This window comes from Emys orbicularis, chromosome 1 (genome assembly GCF_028017835.1).
Source record: "Emys orbicularis isolate rEmyOrb1 chromosome 1, rEmyOrb1.hap1, whole genome shotgun sequence".
Classification (NCBI taxonomy): Eukaryota; Metazoa; Chordata; order Testudines; family Emydidae; genus Emys; species Emys orbicularis.
In genome coordinates, this window is record NC_088683.1 from 227950909 (window position 1) to 227971408 (window position 20500).

The following is a 20500-nucleotide window of genomic DNA, read 5'->3' on the forward strand; positions in this document are numbered from 1 at the left end:
CAAAATGCAATAAACAAATAAGAGTGACAGAACTGGGCAGAAAAGTCTTGAAATAAGTTTGAATTTAAAATAAGTCTTCATGATTTTAGAGGCTTTTATGCTTCAGTGAAAAAACATAGCAAAAAAAAAACAGAAAAGGGATGGGAGGGGGGAAAAAGAGAATATATTTTCAATCCTGCAACTAAATGTATTCTTCAGATAAATTACCAACTGCTTTCATATATTTCTCTTCTTTTTTTCCCTTAAAAGAAAGAGATTCGGAGTCATGGCAAAGAATTCTCAGTTGCGGTCATAAAAAAAAAAAAAAAGCTTTGTGGAAACAAAGCAAAATTATCCATCAATACTAGATCCTCCTTAAAAAGTTGAAACTGGGTGGGAATATCCTCTGAGATTTTAGATATTTACATTTGTGTGAGTATGTTGTCTCTGAAATCCCTACTCTGGATCTTATCCTACTCCCACTGAAGTCAAAAGATAAAACTTCCAGAAAATAGTTAATTAAAATGTCATTAAAGGCCAGACATATCATCAAATGTGCCTGGTCTACTGAAGACCACTGCGCCAGCCAGAGTGACCATGGCTGATGGCATCATACCAGACATTGTAGAGAGAAGTTCCCAGATCTGACTCAGTCCTGTGAATCCATGAATCTCTGGGGTGGCCCCTCAGGCAACATCAGGTAGAATCCAGGCATACACCCCTTTGTATGTCGATGGAGAGTTTGAGAGCACGGTGTGCTGGGATATTTTTGTCCATCCTGGCGACATGGCAGAGGAATATGCAATGCTGATTTTGAATACAGTGAATGACTGGAGGAAGGGCAGATCTCTGCAAGATTATGGCATTTTGCACAAGTCAAACCACGTTGTGCTCAGGATTTGGTGATGACAGTGCATATGGAATGCCTCTAGCTCTCCAAGTCTGCCTGTAAGAAAGTCCAAGTTTCTGACCGATATAGCAGTATGGCAGTACACAAGTTTGATAGATCCTGAACTTTGTCTCAGCGCAGAGATGTTTTTGCATCCATAGGCAAGGCATGGACTTCATGTAGGAGGTGGTGAGACCTATTTGTCAGAGGACATCTGGTTTGCTGTGACAGTTTGAACTCAGCTTGTGGCCTAGGTAGATGAACTCATCGGCGCTGTCCATGGTGCTTGACCCCATCTTTATTGAGGATTCTGGTGGCCCAGCTCCAAGGTTCTGGACGTTGGTCTTCTGCCATGAGACATTCAACTCCATAGTGTGGGCAGCATCTCGGAAACTTTGAAGGCAGGGTGGAAATTCTCTGGCTTTCCCACAAATAGGGCAGCATCATAGGCATAATCTTGGTCAATGAACGTGGCTTGACCAACCTTGATTCCGATGTTTGGAGTGGGAAATCCTAGTATTCAGTCAATAGCTCAGCAGAAGGCTGCCAGGGAGAGAACACAGCTCTGCTGCACAGCTGACGTTGTGCAGAAAGCCATGAACCAATGCACACTTTCACACTGGTACCAGCGTGAAGATCATGCACTTGGAACTCCAGCTCCTTTTAGTGTGAACCTGTCAACCAGATCAAAAGCTGACCTGTGATGAAAGTGCTGACCTGTCAACCAGATCAAAAGCCATATATTGATGTCAATATATGCCGTGTGAAGTGGGTGGTTAAATTCTTGGTGCATCTCAGCTGGAGGGTAAAGGACAGTCCCATAGTGAAACCTGATTGCTGTGGAAGTCTATTAAAAAGTGGCTGCATCCTACCAAGCAGAATGCGAGCAAAGATCTTTCCAGGGACCGATAGCAGTAAGATCAGCCTGTAGTTGCCACACTCAGTGCAAGATCCTTTACCCTTGCACAGGGACACTATGATGTAGTCTTTCCATTCTGCTGGTACTCTCCCTGATGCCCACTTTTAAAAACAATTGGTGAAGATCAATGCACCTCTTGTCATGACCAGGACATGGGCGGTCTGGCCTAGTGGGTAGGACCAGGAGACTAGTCTAGTGGTCAGCACAGGAGTAGGGCCTGATGGAGGAGCAGGAGTTGGGATCCATGAGTCGGGATGCAGGAGTCATAGGTCAGAGCCGGAGTCAGAAACCAGGAGTCAAGCTGAAGGTCAGAACCACAGTCAGGAATCAGAGGTGTAGTCGGAGACTGTAGCTCGAGTCAGGGATCAGGGTCAAGCAAAGGGGCAGAGCTGAAGAACAGAGGCAGGGTCAGAAGCAGGGAATTGAGAGTGGGGTCTGTTATAGCAGCACCCCAGGTACTGAAGGGTTGCACAGACATCTTTCTGGAATTTCCTCTATGCTTAAATGGTGAGTCTGGACCAATCAGAGGTCATGGAGAGGTATAGCCAATCAAGTCTTCTGTGGAAGGCACTTCTTTTGGTGCTTAGTCTCCTGGGGTTTATAGTACATTGATCATGGTTCTGCTATGATTGCTGGATGGGTGGTGTTGTAGCAGAGGTCACCCAAAGCTCTGCAGACCAAGGTGCTATCTTCTGGATCCTTATACCTCTGCTCAGCTGTGCCTGATGTAAAGACCATTGAATTCAATGGAAAGATCCTCTCTACATTGGTACAATAAAAATAGAAGAGTAAAAATAGATAAATGTCAGCGTTACACTTTTTATGGAATCAATATTTTTGGAATTTGGCATTTTAAAATAGGGATGCATCTGTCACAGCCTGGCCCAGTACTACACTGTACAGATGCCAGTCTGTTGTGAGTGGACCTAAATGCTGGATCTCAAATGCTTCTAACCCAAATAGGTCTGGGCAGGGACTACTCACTGTTTCTTGCTCTGGGACTCTAAGGCACATACATAGGCTGCATCTGATTATCTGAGCCCTTCTTGGGATGTGGGACTCCACAGTCCAGGTGCTCCAGACCATGAAACCACTGCCTCAGACCTAGTTCCCAAGTTGCTTATACACACTCCTTCAGAATTCCTCTTAAACTGTGGGAACTGTGACTTCTTAGTTTAACCCCTTCAGGGACAACATGGCAGGAAAGCAGGGAACACACAGACTTAGACAAGGAATTTCTTAATCACAGTCACTTTACTCTTAACAAGCACAAGAGAGTTACAGATCTTTTCAAAATAGCAAGTCCTGAGATGCATCCTCCCCTTGACTAGTCTCACTGCTCCAGTGAGTTTGAAGTTTGTCAGCCCTTCAGACTAGGCAGAGTGCCTCCTGCCTTCTTTCTCTCCAGCCAGTCCTCCTTACATGTAGGGCAGCCAAGATTATACCATAACTATAAATATTTTACCAGTTAATGCATGTTTTCTAACAATAGCTCTCAATTTAAGGATATAAAATTAGAATTAGCAGGCTGAAAATTAGAGACTAGTTTAAACAAAACAGGGTCCATTTACACCGGTGCTGAATTTTAATCTTCTTTATATATGTGAATAGTATAATTCCACAGTGATTTAATTAGTGATGAACGTCCACCTTCTGGGCTAGGCTTGCTGTGTGAAAACAAGCTGGGTGAGGTAATATCTTTAATTGGACCAACTTCTGTTGGAAAAAGATACAAGCTTTTGAGCTTACACAGAGCTGCTCTTCTGACCTGAAGAACTCTGTGTAAGCTCGGAAGCTTGTCTCTTTGTCCAAGAGAAGTTGGTCCAATAAACAATATTACCTCATCTGCCTCGTCTCTGTATCTTCGGCAGGTCTTCAATGACTCAGCCTTCTGGCCTAGTCACACACTGTGGAATAGAACAAACCCCTTTCAGGGTATACAGTCTTTAAATTGTCCGGGCCCTGGTATAGGGCATACCCCCTGGGCTTCCTCCCCAAAGACATTGTCTTCCTGGAGCCCTCCCTGGTCTCAGTATTTGCTTAGTCCCCACAGCCAGCCAGGAGCGTCTTGCTATTTCCCCCATTCCCTGCCACACTGAGCTGTCCATGGTCCTGCTGCTCTTCCAGCCAGCTAGGAAAATGGTCAGCTCTCTTCCCACTCCAGGCAGCAACTGACTGTTCTGTTTCTGCTGCCGCTTTTTATATGGCCCTCCTGGGCTCTGACTGGCCACTCCAGCAGCTCCTCTGATTGGCTGCTTCCCCTGCAGCCATTGTAGGCTGCTTAGAGGACTTCTCTTCTGCTCTTTTCTGGGGCTGGGCGAGGCAGGGCTATGCAGCCTCCAGCAGGGTCTCCAGACGTAGTCCACCCCTTCACAGTAACCCACCAGTAAGTGTGTGTTATAAGTCTGCCTCTGTGCCAGTCTGCAGAGAATACTAATCTGTTATAGCCTTAGCTCTGGAGCCTACTCTCTTTAATTCAATCCTTAATAACTCATGCAGTTAATTCTGGAGGTCTATGGGTTCAATCCCTGGTATATCAGCCTAGATCAGTGGTCTCTAACCTTTTTACACCCAAGATCACTTTCTGAATTTAAGGGCAACCCAGAATCTACCCCGCCCCTTTCCTAAGGCCCTGTCCCTTCCGCGAAACCCCACCCCACTCACTCCACCCCCATTTTTCTCTGTCACTCACTCTCCCCCACCCTCACTCACTTTCACTGGGCTGGGGCAGGGGATTGGGGTTCAGGAGGGGGTGCAGGCTCTGGGCTGGGGCCAAGGGATTCACGGTGTGGGAGGGGGCTCCAGGCTGAGCCTGGGGCAGGGGGTTGGGGTGCAGGAGGGGGTATGGGATGCTGGCTCTGGGAGGGGACTCAGGGCTGGGGGTTGGGGCACGGGCTCCCACCGGGGGGCACTTACCTTGGGTTGCTCCCAATCGGCGGTGCAGAGGGGTAAGGCAGGCTCCCTGTCTGCCCCAGCCCCACTCAGGTACATTGACACCTCCTCCCCATCATGAGCCAGGCCACCGTCCCACCCTGCCAGCCAGTAGTGCACCACATGGCCATGCCGCTCCCAGAAGGGACCAATGCGCCCTTGCGGCCCCTGGAGGGGACACATGGCTCTGCACACTGCCCCTTTCTGCAGGCATTGCCCCCACAGCTCCCATTAGCCACCGCTCCCCATTCCTGGCCAATGGGAACTGCGGGGGCGGTGCTTCTGGGCAGGAGCAGCGCGAAGAGACCCCTGCCCCCTCCGCCCTGCAGGGCTGCTGGGGCATGCTGGCCGCTTCCGGGAGTGACATGGGGCCAGAGCAGGCAAGGAGCCTGGCTTAGCGGCAGGCAGCCCCGCTACGCCGCCACGGCCAGAGATCATGATCAACTAGGAGAGTCTCCAGGATTGACCAGTCGATCGCAATCGAGAGGTTGGTGACCACTGGCCTAGATGGTAGCCATCACATAATGGCTCATTTTTCTCCTCAGGTTTATTCCCTTTGACATACACAATATTCTGATGGTTTTCAATTAATGTACACTATTTTTCTTCTGCCATAGGAAACATTTTGGATAATCTGTCAAATATCACACAAACCACGATTAATCCCTCTGAAGTTGAGAGCATAATATCCAAAATGGAAAGTGCTCTGTCAGCCCAGAAAATAGAGCCAAAAGTTGCAAGAGAGATGGTCAACACAATTAGCGATCTCCTAAATGCTCCATTACAATCGCAAATGTCTAAAAGGTATGCATTTTTGTAAACAGATGAACTGAATGTTGTGTTTGTCATCTTGGTAAAGTGATACATTATAGGTAGCTCCTCGAATGATGGGCAAACTATCAGCCTGCACTTTTTTTTCCTCGCCCACACTGAAATTTTATATCAGAGGCATGATTCTGATTCCACTGGTTTTACACTGATGTAACTCCATGGCCTTCAGTGGAGTTCCTTCTTATTTACATTGGCATAAGAGAGATCAGAGAAAAGCTGTGATTGGTTTCAGAATATGCTTGGCTTGCTGTTTCACAACCGCTTGAAAATGAAGCGATAGGCGCATTGTAATACTAAGCATATTTTGTCTTAACAGAATAATAAAAATAGTGGATGCCATTGGCTTAAAACTGAACTTTTCAACAGAATCCATTAATTTTACCTCCCCGGCCTTGGCTCTAGCAGTCACCAAAGTCCACAGCAGCAACTTCAGCAAAATGTCATTCGCTGTCCAAGATTCATCAGATCTTCAGGTAAAGTCACCTATGATTTTAATCCTTAAACATTTAAATGCAGACTCTTTGTGGATAAAGGGCATTTGTTATATTGAAAAATAGAGAGATTTAATCAAGAGAATCTGAAATCCAGATCTGCCATAGGATATTTGTTAGGCGTGTCTGCTGTAATCAGAGGATCTTTATTAACTAGTTTGCTTTTGAAGTCTTCAAAAGATTTTTTTTAAAATTTTTCCACTAAGACTTATAGGAGAAAAATTCTGTATCGATAAGAAGGGTGTAAGCTACTGTCCTAGCAGAAGCTGATATTTCACTAACAAGCTGTTAGTAAGGGAACAGGCAGAACACCAGAAGGATTTGGCAAAACATCCCCCTACTCCAGCAGCCTAAAATCATGAATAGTTTAATCATCCACCCCCAGAGCATTGAAGAATTTCAAGGAGTTTTACCAGATGGCCTCACCTGTCAGGAGTGGTATTAGAATTACATTGGCTGCCTGGAAAAGAGCTATTAAGTTGCTTAGTTGATGAATTTCATATATATTTGCCACTCACAGTCAGTTGGCCTTGCCAAGAAAAAAGTGCTTGGAAAGGTTTAACACCGCTTTCTCACTTGAAAGCCTTTCCACCTCCTGATTTTGGGATAATTCTAAAGGGCACACTACAAACCATTAAGGCTTTTTCTGTAAGAGATCAAAAGTTCTCAACAAATATTAGAGCACTGTTGGTCTTCCCAGGCAAGTTGGTAACATAGTCTGATTTGAGCAATAAGTGGTACTTATATCCTTCTAGATTATAAATAATGTGAAATAACCGCAAGATCTAAGTTCTGTTTTGTTTTCCTAAGAATGTGTGAAGTATAAGTGTTTGGTGAGACTAGGAAGGAGGTAGTAGTGGAAACTTGACATTTGCTACTCCTGGAGGAATTCTACACCACTGTGCCTGCCCAGAATTCATGTGTCCCCCCAGATTTTTTTGCTTCTCCACAGAAAATGATGGGGAAGCAAAGGGAAGCTGCAAGAGCGGTCATGAGCTCCTCCCCAGCAGCGCAGGTGCATCATTTTGGGTGCCTGGAGCAGCTGGTGGAGAGGTAAATCACCAGAAAGGGGGGCAGAACTGGGATGCCCCAGTGAGTAGTTTCTACCCTGCGCTGGGCTCAGCTGCTAGTCCAGGCTGGGCTGGGGAGGACGGGACTTCCTCTTTCCCTGCAAGGAGTGGCCAGGGCTGCGTCAGACCCACCCCCGGCTGCAGGAAGCTCTGTACCCCCTCCTGCTTCCTGGCCCAATGCTCCTTAGCCACGGAGGGAGGGGACACTGTACAGGGAGTTACTCCCCCGTCCGCCCAACCCCTGTGCATCCAGAGCCCTTCTGCACCCAGACTACCCCTGCTGAGTCCCCCATACTTGAATTCCCAGCCTGATGGGACCCATCCCTCTGCACCTGGACCACCCTGACAAGCCCTCCACACCCAGATCCCCAACCCACCGAGCCCCAACCAGCTGCACCCAGACCCCCACCCCACCAAGCCCCACTTCCCCAGCACCTGGACTCCCCCACCAAACTCCATCCCCCCTACACCCTGCTGAGCCTGAACAACTTTCACTTGGATCCCCCCTGCAGAGTCCCATTCCCCCTGCATCTGGAACCCCTTAATGAGCCCCTGTGCATCCAGATCCACTCCGCACCCGGACTGCCCACCAAGCCATCTGCACCCAGATTGCCCCACACAGAACCCTCTCACCCCACATTAAGCCCCTCCACACTTAGATTGTGCCAGGCTGAGCCTGCCTGCCCCACACCTAGGTCAGGGGCCAAGGCTGGGCGTGTGAGACTTTGTCCCTCTCGCTTGCTATCTTGGTGCATATGGCATGGAGGGGCAGGGCCCCAGGATGTTTCTGGGGCAGGCCTGGCCCTTGCACTGTGTCAGGGTTGGGTGCAGCCTCACTGCCCAGTCCGTGTCCAGAGGAGTGAGGGAGCATTGCAGGGTGATCTCCCACCTCTATGCAGCCAGTGACCTGTGCTCCCCACTGCCATGCTGGAGCTTCCATATCTCTTTATGGACAATAAAATATGCAGACTTTTAGAATATTGTGTGAATAAATTTTTTATTCCCTCAGGAGTAATTTGGCTAAGTAAATCTCATGATGTACTATAAGGTTTAGGGGACTGGTAATGAGATATGCAGAGCTTTTCAACAAATTTGTATCTAGTCTGGATTAGAGTGATGGAAATGCCTTCGTAAACTTAGCTGGGGTCTCGGTGCTAACAGCCTGAGCGGTGAGAGACTGGGTTCTGGAATTTGAACTACCCTTGCACACTTAGAAGTTACCCCTCTCTGACCTCCAGGGCAGGACTGATGCACATTGTTAGGGCATTGCTGGGAAGCTTGCGCTGCTGTTTCTCGGCTGTGACTGTTCTTTTGATTATACATATGACTTCTGTCTGGAGTTCTGAGAGTCTAACACCTTTCATGAGCTCTAAACTATGACTCTTTTTTTAAGTTGTACAACTACAGTATCTTAGTGATACTAGTTACCTCAGAAAGCTAACGAGACTAAAACATACTTAAGCTTAAAGGTGTACCCCAAAAGTTTAGCTAAAAGTTAACATCCTGTTTGTATGCTGTTACATCTTTAAGGTCTTGAGAAAACTGAACTACAGTTTATCTGGTTTACCTGCTAGAATGAATGACATCACCAGTACTATAAACAATGGAATAAAAATAAGCAGTTTAAAAAGGAATAATTATTTCAAACCTTTGCTTTGTATAGTCGTAATTAAAGATGAGCCCACACCAAGATCCTAGCTCTGAAGACACCCAAATTTTGAAGGAGTTCAAATTATGATCCTAGATTTAAACCCAAATTTTACAAAATATCCTTAGTTTTATAATATGCCAAATCAAAATTCTGATCTGCAGACCTTTAACTTTAGGTCTTGATCTCATCTCCTTGTTATGGTGTCAGATGTCTGGCAGCAAATGATGTTAAAGTTGGGATAATTGTCTCAAATTTTGTTTAAGATGCAGTATTAAACTTCAGTTACAAACAGTGGCTATGTACAGCTCTTTTGGATTCATACAGAAAGGGTTTGGGGATTTCTTTTAAAAAATAAAAACAATTTTGTAGTAAACCTTTAATAACATTGTCATCACTGCCACCTCCTTCCTGATGTCTGGAATTTAAGTAGTTAAATACTTCTGTAAATTTCTGTGCTACAAAATACCAACTTTGGATAAGCTAAAATATATGCGGAACTATATGTCTGTTTCCCAACTCCCCCCTCCTTACCATCTCAGTGTTTCTTATAAAAGCATACATTGTTTTCCCCTCTTCTCTCAGCCCCTGGAATGACTCCTTAAGAGCTAGATTGTTGCTAGCCCCCGTGCAGCTGTGCAATGCCCCACCTCCTGCATAGCTCCTACATTAGAGCTACCCAGATTATGGCTCTGGGTCCTTTGCAAAGCACGGTTACCCACAATGCCGATGCTCTGTCCTCATGAGCAAATGGATGGAGCCATAGCTGGGTGCAAGAGCGGAGGTAAATTATTTCTCCCCTGGAGCTAAAGAAGAGCAGGGGATGCAGCTAATAGGGAGGCAAGGTGTGCAACATGAATTTTCACATGGGGCTGGAGAGTGAGCCTGTCCCACGTGCACCTGGCAGCAGCAGCTCCTGGTCTGCAGGGCTTGGCCCAGCTCCCTGCTCTGGGCATTGCAACATGACTCATTGGGTGGGGTAGTGCTGCAACCCCACATACCCTGTTACAATGCCATTCACTCAAATTTGGCTTGGCCACCCTTCCATCACAACAGGTAGGTGGCTGGGCCAAACCGGAATGGCCCTGCAACCACATGCACTAGGGCTCAATGCCAAGAATGGGGAACTGGACCAAGCCCAGTGGGACAGGAAGCACTGCTGCTGGGGGTGCATGGGCAGACTTGCTCTCCAGCCCACAACCAATGGTCCATCAGCCCCCGCCCGCAAGTTGCAAAACCTGGCTCTGCCACTGAGGGGAAATAGTATGATTGTGAGTCATGGTTCCTTCCCAATGGTGCTCCAGGGGTGGCACAGCTATACAATAGGCTGCTCCTATATTCAGGATTGAGCCTAAGGCACAATCTAATCTTCTGTTAGCAACAAAAATTATTATGCCTTTTTATGTTTAATTTTCAGATTGCTCTAGGGACCCAAGCACCTATAAATAGTGTTGGAGCTATTGCACTGCCTTCCTCATTGCTGACAAACTTGTCTTCTGAAGATATGCCTCTGGCTTCTAGAATTATATTCAACTTTTTTGAAAAGACAACTCCATTTCAGGTAACTTTTTGGGACCCTGTACATGAGGGCTCCTTCATAATGTTCTTTAACTCCATGTTAGAACTGATCGAAAAATGGGGTGGTGAGGGGCAAATGAGCATAAATTTTCACAAAAAATCATTCCGTTTCTAATCAGAAGATTTTAACATTTCAGACATTTTTGCCCAGCTCTAATCATTGTAATAACTGAAATTGTGTGTGTATGTGTGCTCTATTGTATTTAATTTTTTTCTACTCTTAGTTACCTTTTTGTTGTTTCAGGATTCGTCATTCGAGAATCTCTCTCTAATCAGTAATGTCATATCATCAAGTGTAGCTAACCTCACGCTTAGCGACTTGAAGGCAAATGTTACTGTCACTCTACAGAACACCAGGCCTATTCAGGTATGACTTAAGTTTTAGCAGTTTACAAAATGCCATTTTACTGACTCACTTAGAATTGTTTTAGCACTTATGCTATGTTGAATATGCAGGCTGCTTCAGTTGCTCTGTGGTTCTTTTGTGGTTTTCTCATCTAAGTTCATTGGCTTCAAAATTTCCAACAGATCTCATGTGAACCAATAATGTTTATTAACTAACATTATGCAAACCATGGATTTGCAGTTATTAGGGATTTCTCTCTATTCTATCAAATTCCTACCCAGCCAGCATATTTTATGTTGTTCCCCCTTAGATGAATGAACATCTCATGAGTGGGGTTTAGGCAGTTATGGCTAATAGGGAAACACTGGCAACATGGCTTTCACCGAGGTAATGCAGCCAGGAAACAGCATTTAGCATATAGCCTTGGCTTGGCCTGTGGGGTTGTCCTTAGATCCACACAGATTTGGGTAATCTATACATTTTGGGGGCTGATATCCCCTGCTTGTTCATGGATGGATTAAAATCTGCCGGTCTCCCAAAAAACATTCTGGGTTGAAACTGGCAGAGATTCCAGTCCCTTGTGTGGGATTTTCCCAAAGCTAGCTCTCTGTAATCAGAACTTGCACTGGTAAAATGTTGAGGCCAATGCAACAATGTAGTATTGTTGTTCATAATAACATTATACATCACTTACTAGCTGCAATGTTCTAGGATACTCAAGAAAAATACAACACTTTTAAAACTTTAACATTGCAATACTAAAACATGACCAAAAAACCTTTTAAAAAAAAAACCTAATTCCTTACCAGAGGCAAACTTACAGATATCACATATTCTGCCCTTATGTTACGTATCCTAAGATGAAAAGTTCCATTCCCTCTAAACTAAGAGTTTGATTCTGCAGACACTTATGAGTAGCTTGTATTCAGATGAGTAATCCCTTTGAAGCCACAAGTAAGATGTGCAGGGCTGTGGTCTGTCACAGGCCAGTACTCTCTCCCCCTGGATTTCTTACTGCAAACTGTCCTCTCACACACTGATAGCTAGCTTTATTTATAACATGCTCTGCAAGGGTTTGTTCCCCACAGCATAAGACAGCGGTCCCTCAAACCTTTACCTAGTACCCAAGCACAGGGAAAAGAGAGATCTCACCTCTCAAGCTTCTCTGGCCTTTCCTTTCAGCCTTACCCTCCTATCTCCGCCTGTCTCTTTTTTAACTGTCCTCAGCTGAGGAACTAAATCATCTTATTAACTGGTTAATTACCTGGTGCTTAACCAATGATCTCAATTTGGCCCTTGTAGGGACCCTTGCAAAGTGCACAGAGTGATGAGTCAGCCTTAGGTGACTCACACTCTGTCACATGGTCCAAGAGGTTAAGATAATATTTAGGATGTGAGAAACTTGGAAAGATTAAAATAAAACCTTAAATTCAATCTACACTGTCCATACAGACAACAAAACAGCAGGTAGTTAGGAAAAGCCCCTATTCCTACCACCAATAATAATCCTTCTGCACAAGCTAAGGGCAATAGATCTACTCATATAGCCAAGTTTAGTTTGTTATGTATATCCACATTTGTATAGATGTCCTCATCCATCCACAGTCTGGTACACCTTAGGCTAACATAGAAGAAATAGCTTTTCCTTATTATGTTGTATTGCTATAGACAGTCCTTACTTCTCTGTCCATTTTACACTCATAACTGCCTTACTCATCAACTTATAATTCAGTAAAATGTGTGTATTTTTTTTCAAACAGGATAATTTAACAGTTAGATGTGCATTTTGGGACTTCAATAAAAATGGTAAGTATTTGATATCACCATTTCTAAGTGCCATGCCATCTCAGCTGTGTTAACTTTTGTTAATCGTTTTAAGAGATACTGTAAATATTATCCTTAATGGAATCTTGTTATCTGTAACAGGTGGCAAAGGAGGCTGGTCATATGAAGGATGCATGGTTAAAGAAAGGAGAGCAAATGAAACCGTTTGTACATGCAACCACCTCACAAGTTTTGGAGTTTTGCTGGTAATTAGTTATAAATAATATCCCAAACTGGTGCATTTGGATCCCTGATTCAGGAAAGCGCTCATGCACATGCTTAACTTTAAGCAAATGAGGCTGTTGAACTGGGGGCATGACCAATGAAGTCTAAGGGTATGTCTACACTGCAGTTAGACACCCGCAGCTGGCCTGTGCCAGCTGACTTGGGGTCACCGGGCTTGGGCTAAGGGGATGTTTAACTGTAGAATAGATGTTCGGGCTTAAAGATAATTTCTGTTTTCTTTTTAGGACCTGTCCAGAAATTCTCCTTTATCACCCATCCAGACACTGGTTCTGACTTTTATCACCTATATAGGCTGTGGCATTTCTGCAATTTTTCTTTCTGTTACTCTTGTAACCTACATAGCCTTTGAGTAAGTACCTGCAGAGTTAAACTTACATTATAAACTTGACCATGATTGTCCATAACCACCGCCCTGAAGGACAATGGATGAGTCCTTTCTTCTTCAAGGGATTGCACATGTCCATTCCAATGTAGGTGTGTGTGTGCCCCAAGAACAGTCGCCAGAAATTTCTTCCTCCATAGTACCCGTCAGGGTGGCACTGGTGCCGTCTGGTGCCATGTGTTCATAGCACTGGTTTAAAGGGCCCAAATGACCCTGTGCCCCTCAGTTCCTTCTTACCGCCTGTGATGGTCTCTGGAATTGTTCCCCTTGCTACGGTAAGCTTTTCAGTGGACTTCCTTTCTGATTGTTGTATATAGTTTGTTTCCAGTTAGTTAGCAGAGTTTTCTCTGTACCCTTCAAGCCCTGTGTTGCCTGCAATAAGACAATGCCCCTGAGTTGTTTGAAGTGATTGGGTGAGGCTCACATTGGGGACTGGTGCCAAATTCGCAGGGACTTTAAACCCTGTACCAAGAAGGACTGGCAGGCTAGATTGAAGTTTCGCCTAATGGAGGCAGCACTGAGACCTTCCTCTGAGCTGAGATGGTTGAACTCGGCACCGAGCACCTCGGCGTCACTAAGGAGCGCTTCTCCTATGGTGTGGGAGTCCCGGCACTGTGTGCTAGCCTTGTTGCCGAGGAATAGGCACACGGGGCAGCCAGCCAAGAGGGGATGTTCCCCGAATCCTAAGAAGGCCAGGCATGGAAAGCAGAGCAGAGTGCAACCTAAGTCAGGCCACTCCTCTGTCTTGGCGTCAGTCAGAACTGTTGACTCCAGGCCTTATGTGCGTACCGTTGAGTCTGTTACTGGACGAACCATCGGCACACGAGGGACAGCGCGGCACCGGCGCCACTGAGGTGCTGTCTACACCGGAGGCGTTTGCTGCTGCCAGAGATCTGCTAGTGCTCTCCGTACCGCTGTTACCGGCAGTACAGGAACCATTGTTGTTGGTGCTGGCGGCCAGGAGGGAGCACATAGCCCCCAGTGGCTGCTTGGTTCTGGACCCTGCGGTACCGTCTAGAAGAAAACCAACACAAGCTTCCTCACCTTGGCACTGATATCCAGCACCGGTGAGAACCGCACCTCCATGGTCCCCAGAGGGAAGCTCATCGTTGGAATTGGAGGTTGGGCCGTACTCCTCTCAGCAGAGGAGTCACCCCGTTACCCCTCCAGTCATCCCTGCCCTGCCGTGGACCACAGCACAGGAGTGCCATTGAGTGCTTGGCCTAGTGATCACTTACCTATGCCAATGCAATGGACCTTTTGGAACCCATGGGCATTGCCCTTGATGGTGGGACCCCATTCGGGATGCTCATTCTTGGTGGCCTCTGAGAGAAGAGCACATCCGTCCCATCGGGCAGCACCTGACCCGGACATTTCGGGCAGGAGTGTCCTGGTGCTTATGGACAACACTGCAGCTGTGTTCAATCTCAACAGGAAGGGAAGGGCTCGCTCTTCCTCCCCCCACACACCCTGTATCAGGAAGCAATTCACTTATAGGAGTTCTGCATAGGCCACATAATTTTTCTTGAGGCTTCTCACCTTCCGGGAGTGCAGAACGAACTGGCAGATTGCCTCAACAGCCTCCAATCATCATAAGTGGTCCCTTTTCCTGGACATCATGAGGGATGCTTCCCAGTGTTGGGGGACTCCCCAGATAGACCTGTCTGCAACTGGGTTTAAGTTTTGCTCCCTGCGAGGCCACAGCCCAGGTTTGCTCACAGATGCCTTCTTGCTCCCATGGACAGTTCACCTGTTCTACGCTTTCCCCTCTATCCTGCTTGTGCACAAGGTTCTGCTAAAAATCAAGTGGGATTGGGCATGGGTCATTCTTATAGCCCCACCTTGGCCCCGTCAGCACTGGTTCGCCACACTGCTAGGCCTTTCAGTGGCTGCTCCAATTCCACTCCCTCTATATCTGGACCTGATCTCCCTGGACCACAGTCGTCTGCTCCACTTGAACCTCAGCTCCCTCCATTGATGGCCTGGAAGCTCTGTGGGTATGTCCTGGAGAGCTGGCTTGCTCAGAGCAGGTTCACCAGGTCCTATTAGGGAGCACATAGCCCTCCACCAGGGCTATGTACCTCTCAAAATGGAGGCGGTTCTCCATATGGGCTTCCCAGCAGGGAGTCTCACCCACAAAGTTGTCTCTGCAGGACATGCTCGACTATTTGCTATGCTTGAAACAGCAAGATTTAACAATTTCCTCAATTAATGTCCACCTTGCAACGATTTCATCATTTCACCCCCGGTGGAAAGCTGGTTTGTTTTTTCATGAGATGTCCATCCATTTCATCAAGGGCCTGGAAAGACTATACCCCCAAGTACAGGAACCTGTCCCTCCATAGAACTTAAAACTGGTCTTATCAAAACTTATGGGTTTCCCATTTGAGCCATTGGCAACATGTCCCTTGTCATACCTTTCACGGAAGGTGGCTTTCTTAGTGGCCATTACTTCGGCCAGAAAAGTCTTGGAGATCTGCACCCTCACGTTGGAGCCTCCATACATGGTTTTCTTTAAGGATAAGGTGCAATTGCGTCCTCATCCCAGCTTCCTCCTGAAGGTGGTTTCCCAGTTTCATAGTAATCAGGCAATTTTCCTACCTGTTTTCTCCTCAAAGCCACATGTGAGTAGGGAGGAGCAACATCTTCACACTCTGGACGTTAGATTGCCATAGTGTTCTACACAGAGAGGACTAAATCGTTCCGTAGATCCACCCAACTCATTGTAGCGATTGCGGAAAGGAAGAAAGGTCTCCCTATCTCGGCTTAGAGACTTTTATCGTGGATTACATCGTGCATTTGTATGTGTTATGAGCAGGTGGGTGTTCCACCACCAGCTATCCTGACTGCCCACTCCACGAGAGCGCAAGCATCATCATCAGCATTCTTGGCTCAGGTCCCTATTCAGGACATTTGCAGAGCGGCGACTTGGATGTCAGTGCATACATTCTCTAGTCATTACACCTTTACTCAACAGGCTAGGGATGATGCCCGTTTCGGTCGAGCTGTTTTACGGTCAGCATGTCCATGAACTCTGATCCCACCTCTTATGCAACTGCTTGGGATTCATCTACATCCTTACATTGGAATGGACATGTGCACTCACTCAAAGAAGAAACATAATTTAATAACCTTTCTGTAACTGTTGTTCTTCGAGATGTGTTGCACGTGTCCATTCCATAACCCCCATCGTCCTACCCCTCTTTTTCGGAGTTGGCTGGATAGAAGGAACTGGGGGGGACGGGACGGTGTCGTCTGGGCCCTTCATACTGGCGCTACGAATGCACGGCACCAGAGGGCGCCAGAGCCACTCTGCAGGTACCACTACCACTGAGGGAAAAAAAATTTCGTGACTGTGCTCGGGGCGTACACACACCTACCTTGGAATGGACATGTGTAACACATCTCGAAGAACAACAGTTATGCAGAGGTTAGTTGCTATTTTTTCTAGTAGGTTTCATTTCTACCTCAATAGTAGTACACAGAATGGGTACACTTTAAGGGGTGTATATCAAGATTTGATTCTCACCAGGGAAGAGTATCTTATAAATAAAATAATTTATCATGCAGTTTTGTATAGCTGGAAGCCAAGGAGCTGGGAAGGGGTTACTACAAATTGTCCTAATAAAGTGGAATGTACAAGGAAACTTTTAAAAATAAGGTACACATATGCACAATACATTTCCAAAATATTAACATGTTGTTAGACCAGAGGTGGGCAAATTATGGCCCACAGGACCCTCCTGCCCGGCCCCTGAGCTCCTGGCCGGGGAGGCTGGCCCCCGGCCCCTCCCCCGCTGTTCCCCCTCCCCCACAGCCTCAGCTCGCCGCACCACCGGCACAATTCTCTGGGTGGCGGGGTTCTTGTAGAATTACGGCTTGACCCGGTGCTCTGTGCTGCGCGGTAGCGTGGCTGGCTACAGCCGGGCGGCATGGTTGCTTGTCCACCACCAGAGGGCGTGGAACGGGGGTTGAATGGGGGCAGCATTCAGGGAGGGGGGGTTTAGATGGGGGGGCAGTCAGGAGCAGGGATTCTGGGGACAGTCAGGGGACAGGGAGAAGGGGTGGTTGGATGGGGCAGGGGTCCCAGGGGGGCCAGCAGGAGTCCCAGGGGGGCTGTCAGGGGGTGAGAAGCAGGGGGGTTTGGATAGGGGGCGGGGGCCGGGCCACGCCTGGCTGTTTGGGGAGGCACAGCCTCCCCTAACCGGCCCTCCATACAATTTCAGAAACCCGATGTGGCCCTCAGGCCAAAAAGTTTGCCCACCCCTCTGTTGGACTGTGTGGTTCTTGTGCAATAAAATGCAGTTACAGTACACTAGCTTTCCCTGTAAGTTGTCAGAACCTATCCATTACAAGAGTCTCACTTATTCAGTCCATTAGGCCAATTATACATCTTGACGGAGAACCCCTGAGCATGATTTATGAGCATTCTTTTATAGATTATTATTTGCCACTGTCGAGGTTTCCAGATACCCCGTAAAAAGGCTTTCAGGCCTAGTCTAACCTCTAATAATAGAGAATGCGATGAGTGTTGTTGTGGTGAAGTACTCCAACAATAAGAAGCCTAATATACAAAATAGAAAAATATGGACAAAAGTAATAAAATATTTAAACAAACATTAAACTAAGACAACTGAAATTTAAGCAACAATGTTTGTATTTATAAGAGTTTAGAACCTGGTTGTAACAAGAATAGTGATGTCACAAATATTAACCTTTTCATTCATAAATACTTCTTAACCATATGTAAAATGTCTTATGTTATTGGCTCTTCTGCATTAAGGACCAAAGAACACAGAATCAGTGTGGAATCTACAGTAATGCTCGTAGAATGATGAAAGCTTATATCATCTTACTAATTTTCTTTTTAGGAAAATCCGGAGAGACTACCCTTCCAAAATCCTTATTCAACTGTGTGCTGCATTACTTCTACTCAACCTAGTTTTCCTCCTTGATTCATGGATTGCTCTGTATAACATACGAGGCCTGTGCATCACAGTTGCTGTATTTCTTCATTATTTCCTCTTGGTTTCCTTCACTTGGATGGGCCTTGAAGCATTCCACATGTATCTTGCCCTTGTCAAAGTGTTTAATACCTATGTACGGAAATACATCCTTAAGTTTTGTATCATTGGCTGGGGTACGTATATTTTTCTGGGTTTGGAATCTAAAATAAATATAGTTTCTTTACAACAATTTTGGATGGAAGACCATTTAAAAGTAACAACAAAGCAAGTATCAAATACCTGTTGCCTGTCAGAATCCTCAGATGCATTATCAATAACAGAGTTCTATTTACTTCACTATTCTGTGACTTTAGCATGTTGCAGAATTCACCCCTTGTTGCAAAGTTTTTCAGATTGTAAGTTCTCTTGGGGCATACACTATATATTGTGGGTGCTATTGCAATTCAAATGAATAATAAATTGTTTCTATTGGAACTACAGTTGCAGCTGTCTGAGAGCCAATTACACATTTGACTATTTCCATTTCCAACCCCCAAAGCAGATGGAATCTCTTCCATTGGGGAAATTAATGTTATTGCTCCAGAATATCAACTACATATTCTACCTCTAGACTGCTACTGTTTCTAACAAAAGGTAGCAAAACAGTGCCTCCGACTTAAGTGATGAGAAAACCCTAAGCCTGATTCTCTTCTCTTACCCAATATTGTAAATCAAGAGTAACTGCACTGAAAACAATGGAGTTAAACTAGTGTAAAACACGTGTGAGAGGCAAAATCAAGCCCATTGTATTTCATGTCCTTAAATCTGTGATATCAAAGAGCAGATGCAACACATGTTGCTAATTTAACGTAGGTTGCAAGTGATATAAGTGGATCAAGTCACAGAATATATAGTCTTGTTCAGAAAGATTAAAACTTCAAATGTGTGCGAGTTTATTTTGCTTTTTACAAAGTAAGTTATCCTGATATAACAGTCTCCGACAGCCTTCATAACCTGGCCCTAGGTTTGATAGGAAAATATAGTTGTTTTGTCTCATCACAAAACTTTCATTCAGAATTATAACTATTATCTAATCTTTCAGGTGTACCACTTGTAGTGGTAGGCATTGTATTGGCTATAACACCAAATAACTATGGGCTTGGATCATATGGAAAGTTTCCTAATGGCTCACCAGATGAATTGTAAGTTAAAAGATAGCATTCACTTTTGAAACATGCCTAACAGAATGCTTTTATCTAATGGTGATGTGTGAGTGTGTATGTGAGCTTCTTTCCTGAAAGTGACACTTCTGTGAATAAATCTCTGCAGGATATATTAAGTCAAGTCTTCCTGAAACTGTTTGCAAGGCTCTGATCCTGGTCACAAAAGAGGGTATGCTCCAAAACACTGGCATGGAGCTAGAGCATGAAAATAAGGTGAAGGCAAGATGAGAGAGAGAAAGGAGATGGGGGATGAAGGGTAGAGTGTAGAAGAAAGCAAGCCTAAATGTAAAAAACAAAACAAACAAAAACCACCATATTGCCTAAGGAAACAGGAAACCTAAACCTAATCCACTGGTGTATTTATTTATTTGCTTTAACCCTTGGGATTCACTCAGATAGAATGATGATAGACACTGTTATAAACACCTACATAGACAGATGAAAACTTGAATCAGTGTATGTGGCCTTGAGTATTGCAGGATGATGTGTTTTCAACAAAATATAGCCATGCCTAATACTATTCTTTACCTAATATCTATTACTAATAATGAATGTCTGATAATATGATCTTTCCTCCTTTGTTTTTGTATTCTAGCTGCTGGATCAACAATAACATTGTCTTCTATATTACTGTCGTGGGATACTTCTGCATGATATTCCTGTTGAACGTTGGCATGTTTATAGTGGTGCTGATTCAGCTTTGTCGAATCAAAAAGAAGAAACAACTTGGAACTCAGAGAAAAACCAGTATTCAAGACCTCAGGAGTGTGGCAGGCCTCACATTCTTATTGGGAATTACTTGGGGATTTGCCTTTTTTGCATGGGGGCCAGTAAATCTGATATTTATGTACCTCTTTGCCATCTTTAACACGTTACAAGGTAAGTTTATGCTTTGTTATGGCCTTTTGTATAAAAATGTAATGAATAATTCAGTTCTAAGAAATGCTTTATTATGGACAAGAGTTTACCAAAATTATATCTTTACTGTTACATAATATAAAAAATAAAACTACCTTGAAGATGACCCTGCTTAATAGTTGTATTACATTTAAAGAAAATTAATGCAAAGCAAATGCTTTCAGAAGTGACGTGCTGTCTTTTTGAGTGCATTGTAATGAAAATTGTCGTCTTAAGATCCATTCATAGAATCACAAAAGCTACAGGACAAAAGACCTATTGGGTCATTTAGGCTCTGAC

The 20500-nt window shown here is 45.2% G+C and overlaps 1 protein-coding gene across 1 annotated transcript in view; it reads left to right on the top strand.

Moving 5' to 3' along the window:
* Window positions 1-20500, top strand: part of ADGRG2 (adhesion G protein-coupled receptor G2) — a 97584-nt gene that overhangs the window by 68527 nt on the left and 8557 nt on the right. Inside the window, exons 24-33 of the mRNA XM_065406888.1 lie at window positions 5336-5522; window positions 5866-6022; window positions 10176-10319; window positions 10581-10703; window positions 12443-12488; window positions 12609-12712; window positions 12977-13101; window positions 18006-18274; window positions 19183-19282; window positions 19899-20182. Coding sequence (XP_065262960.1) covers window positions 5336-5522; window positions 5866-6022; window positions 10176-10319; window positions 10581-10703; window positions 12443-12488; window positions 12609-12712; window positions 12977-13101; window positions 18006-18274; window positions 19183-19282; window positions 19899-20182 — 1539 coding nt within the window. The remainder of the gene's footprint in view (window positions 1-5335; window positions 5523-5865; window positions 6023-10175; window positions 10320-10580; window positions 10704-12442; window positions 12489-12608; window positions 12713-12976; window positions 13102-18005; window positions 18275-19182; window positions 19283-19898; window positions 20183-20500) is intronic.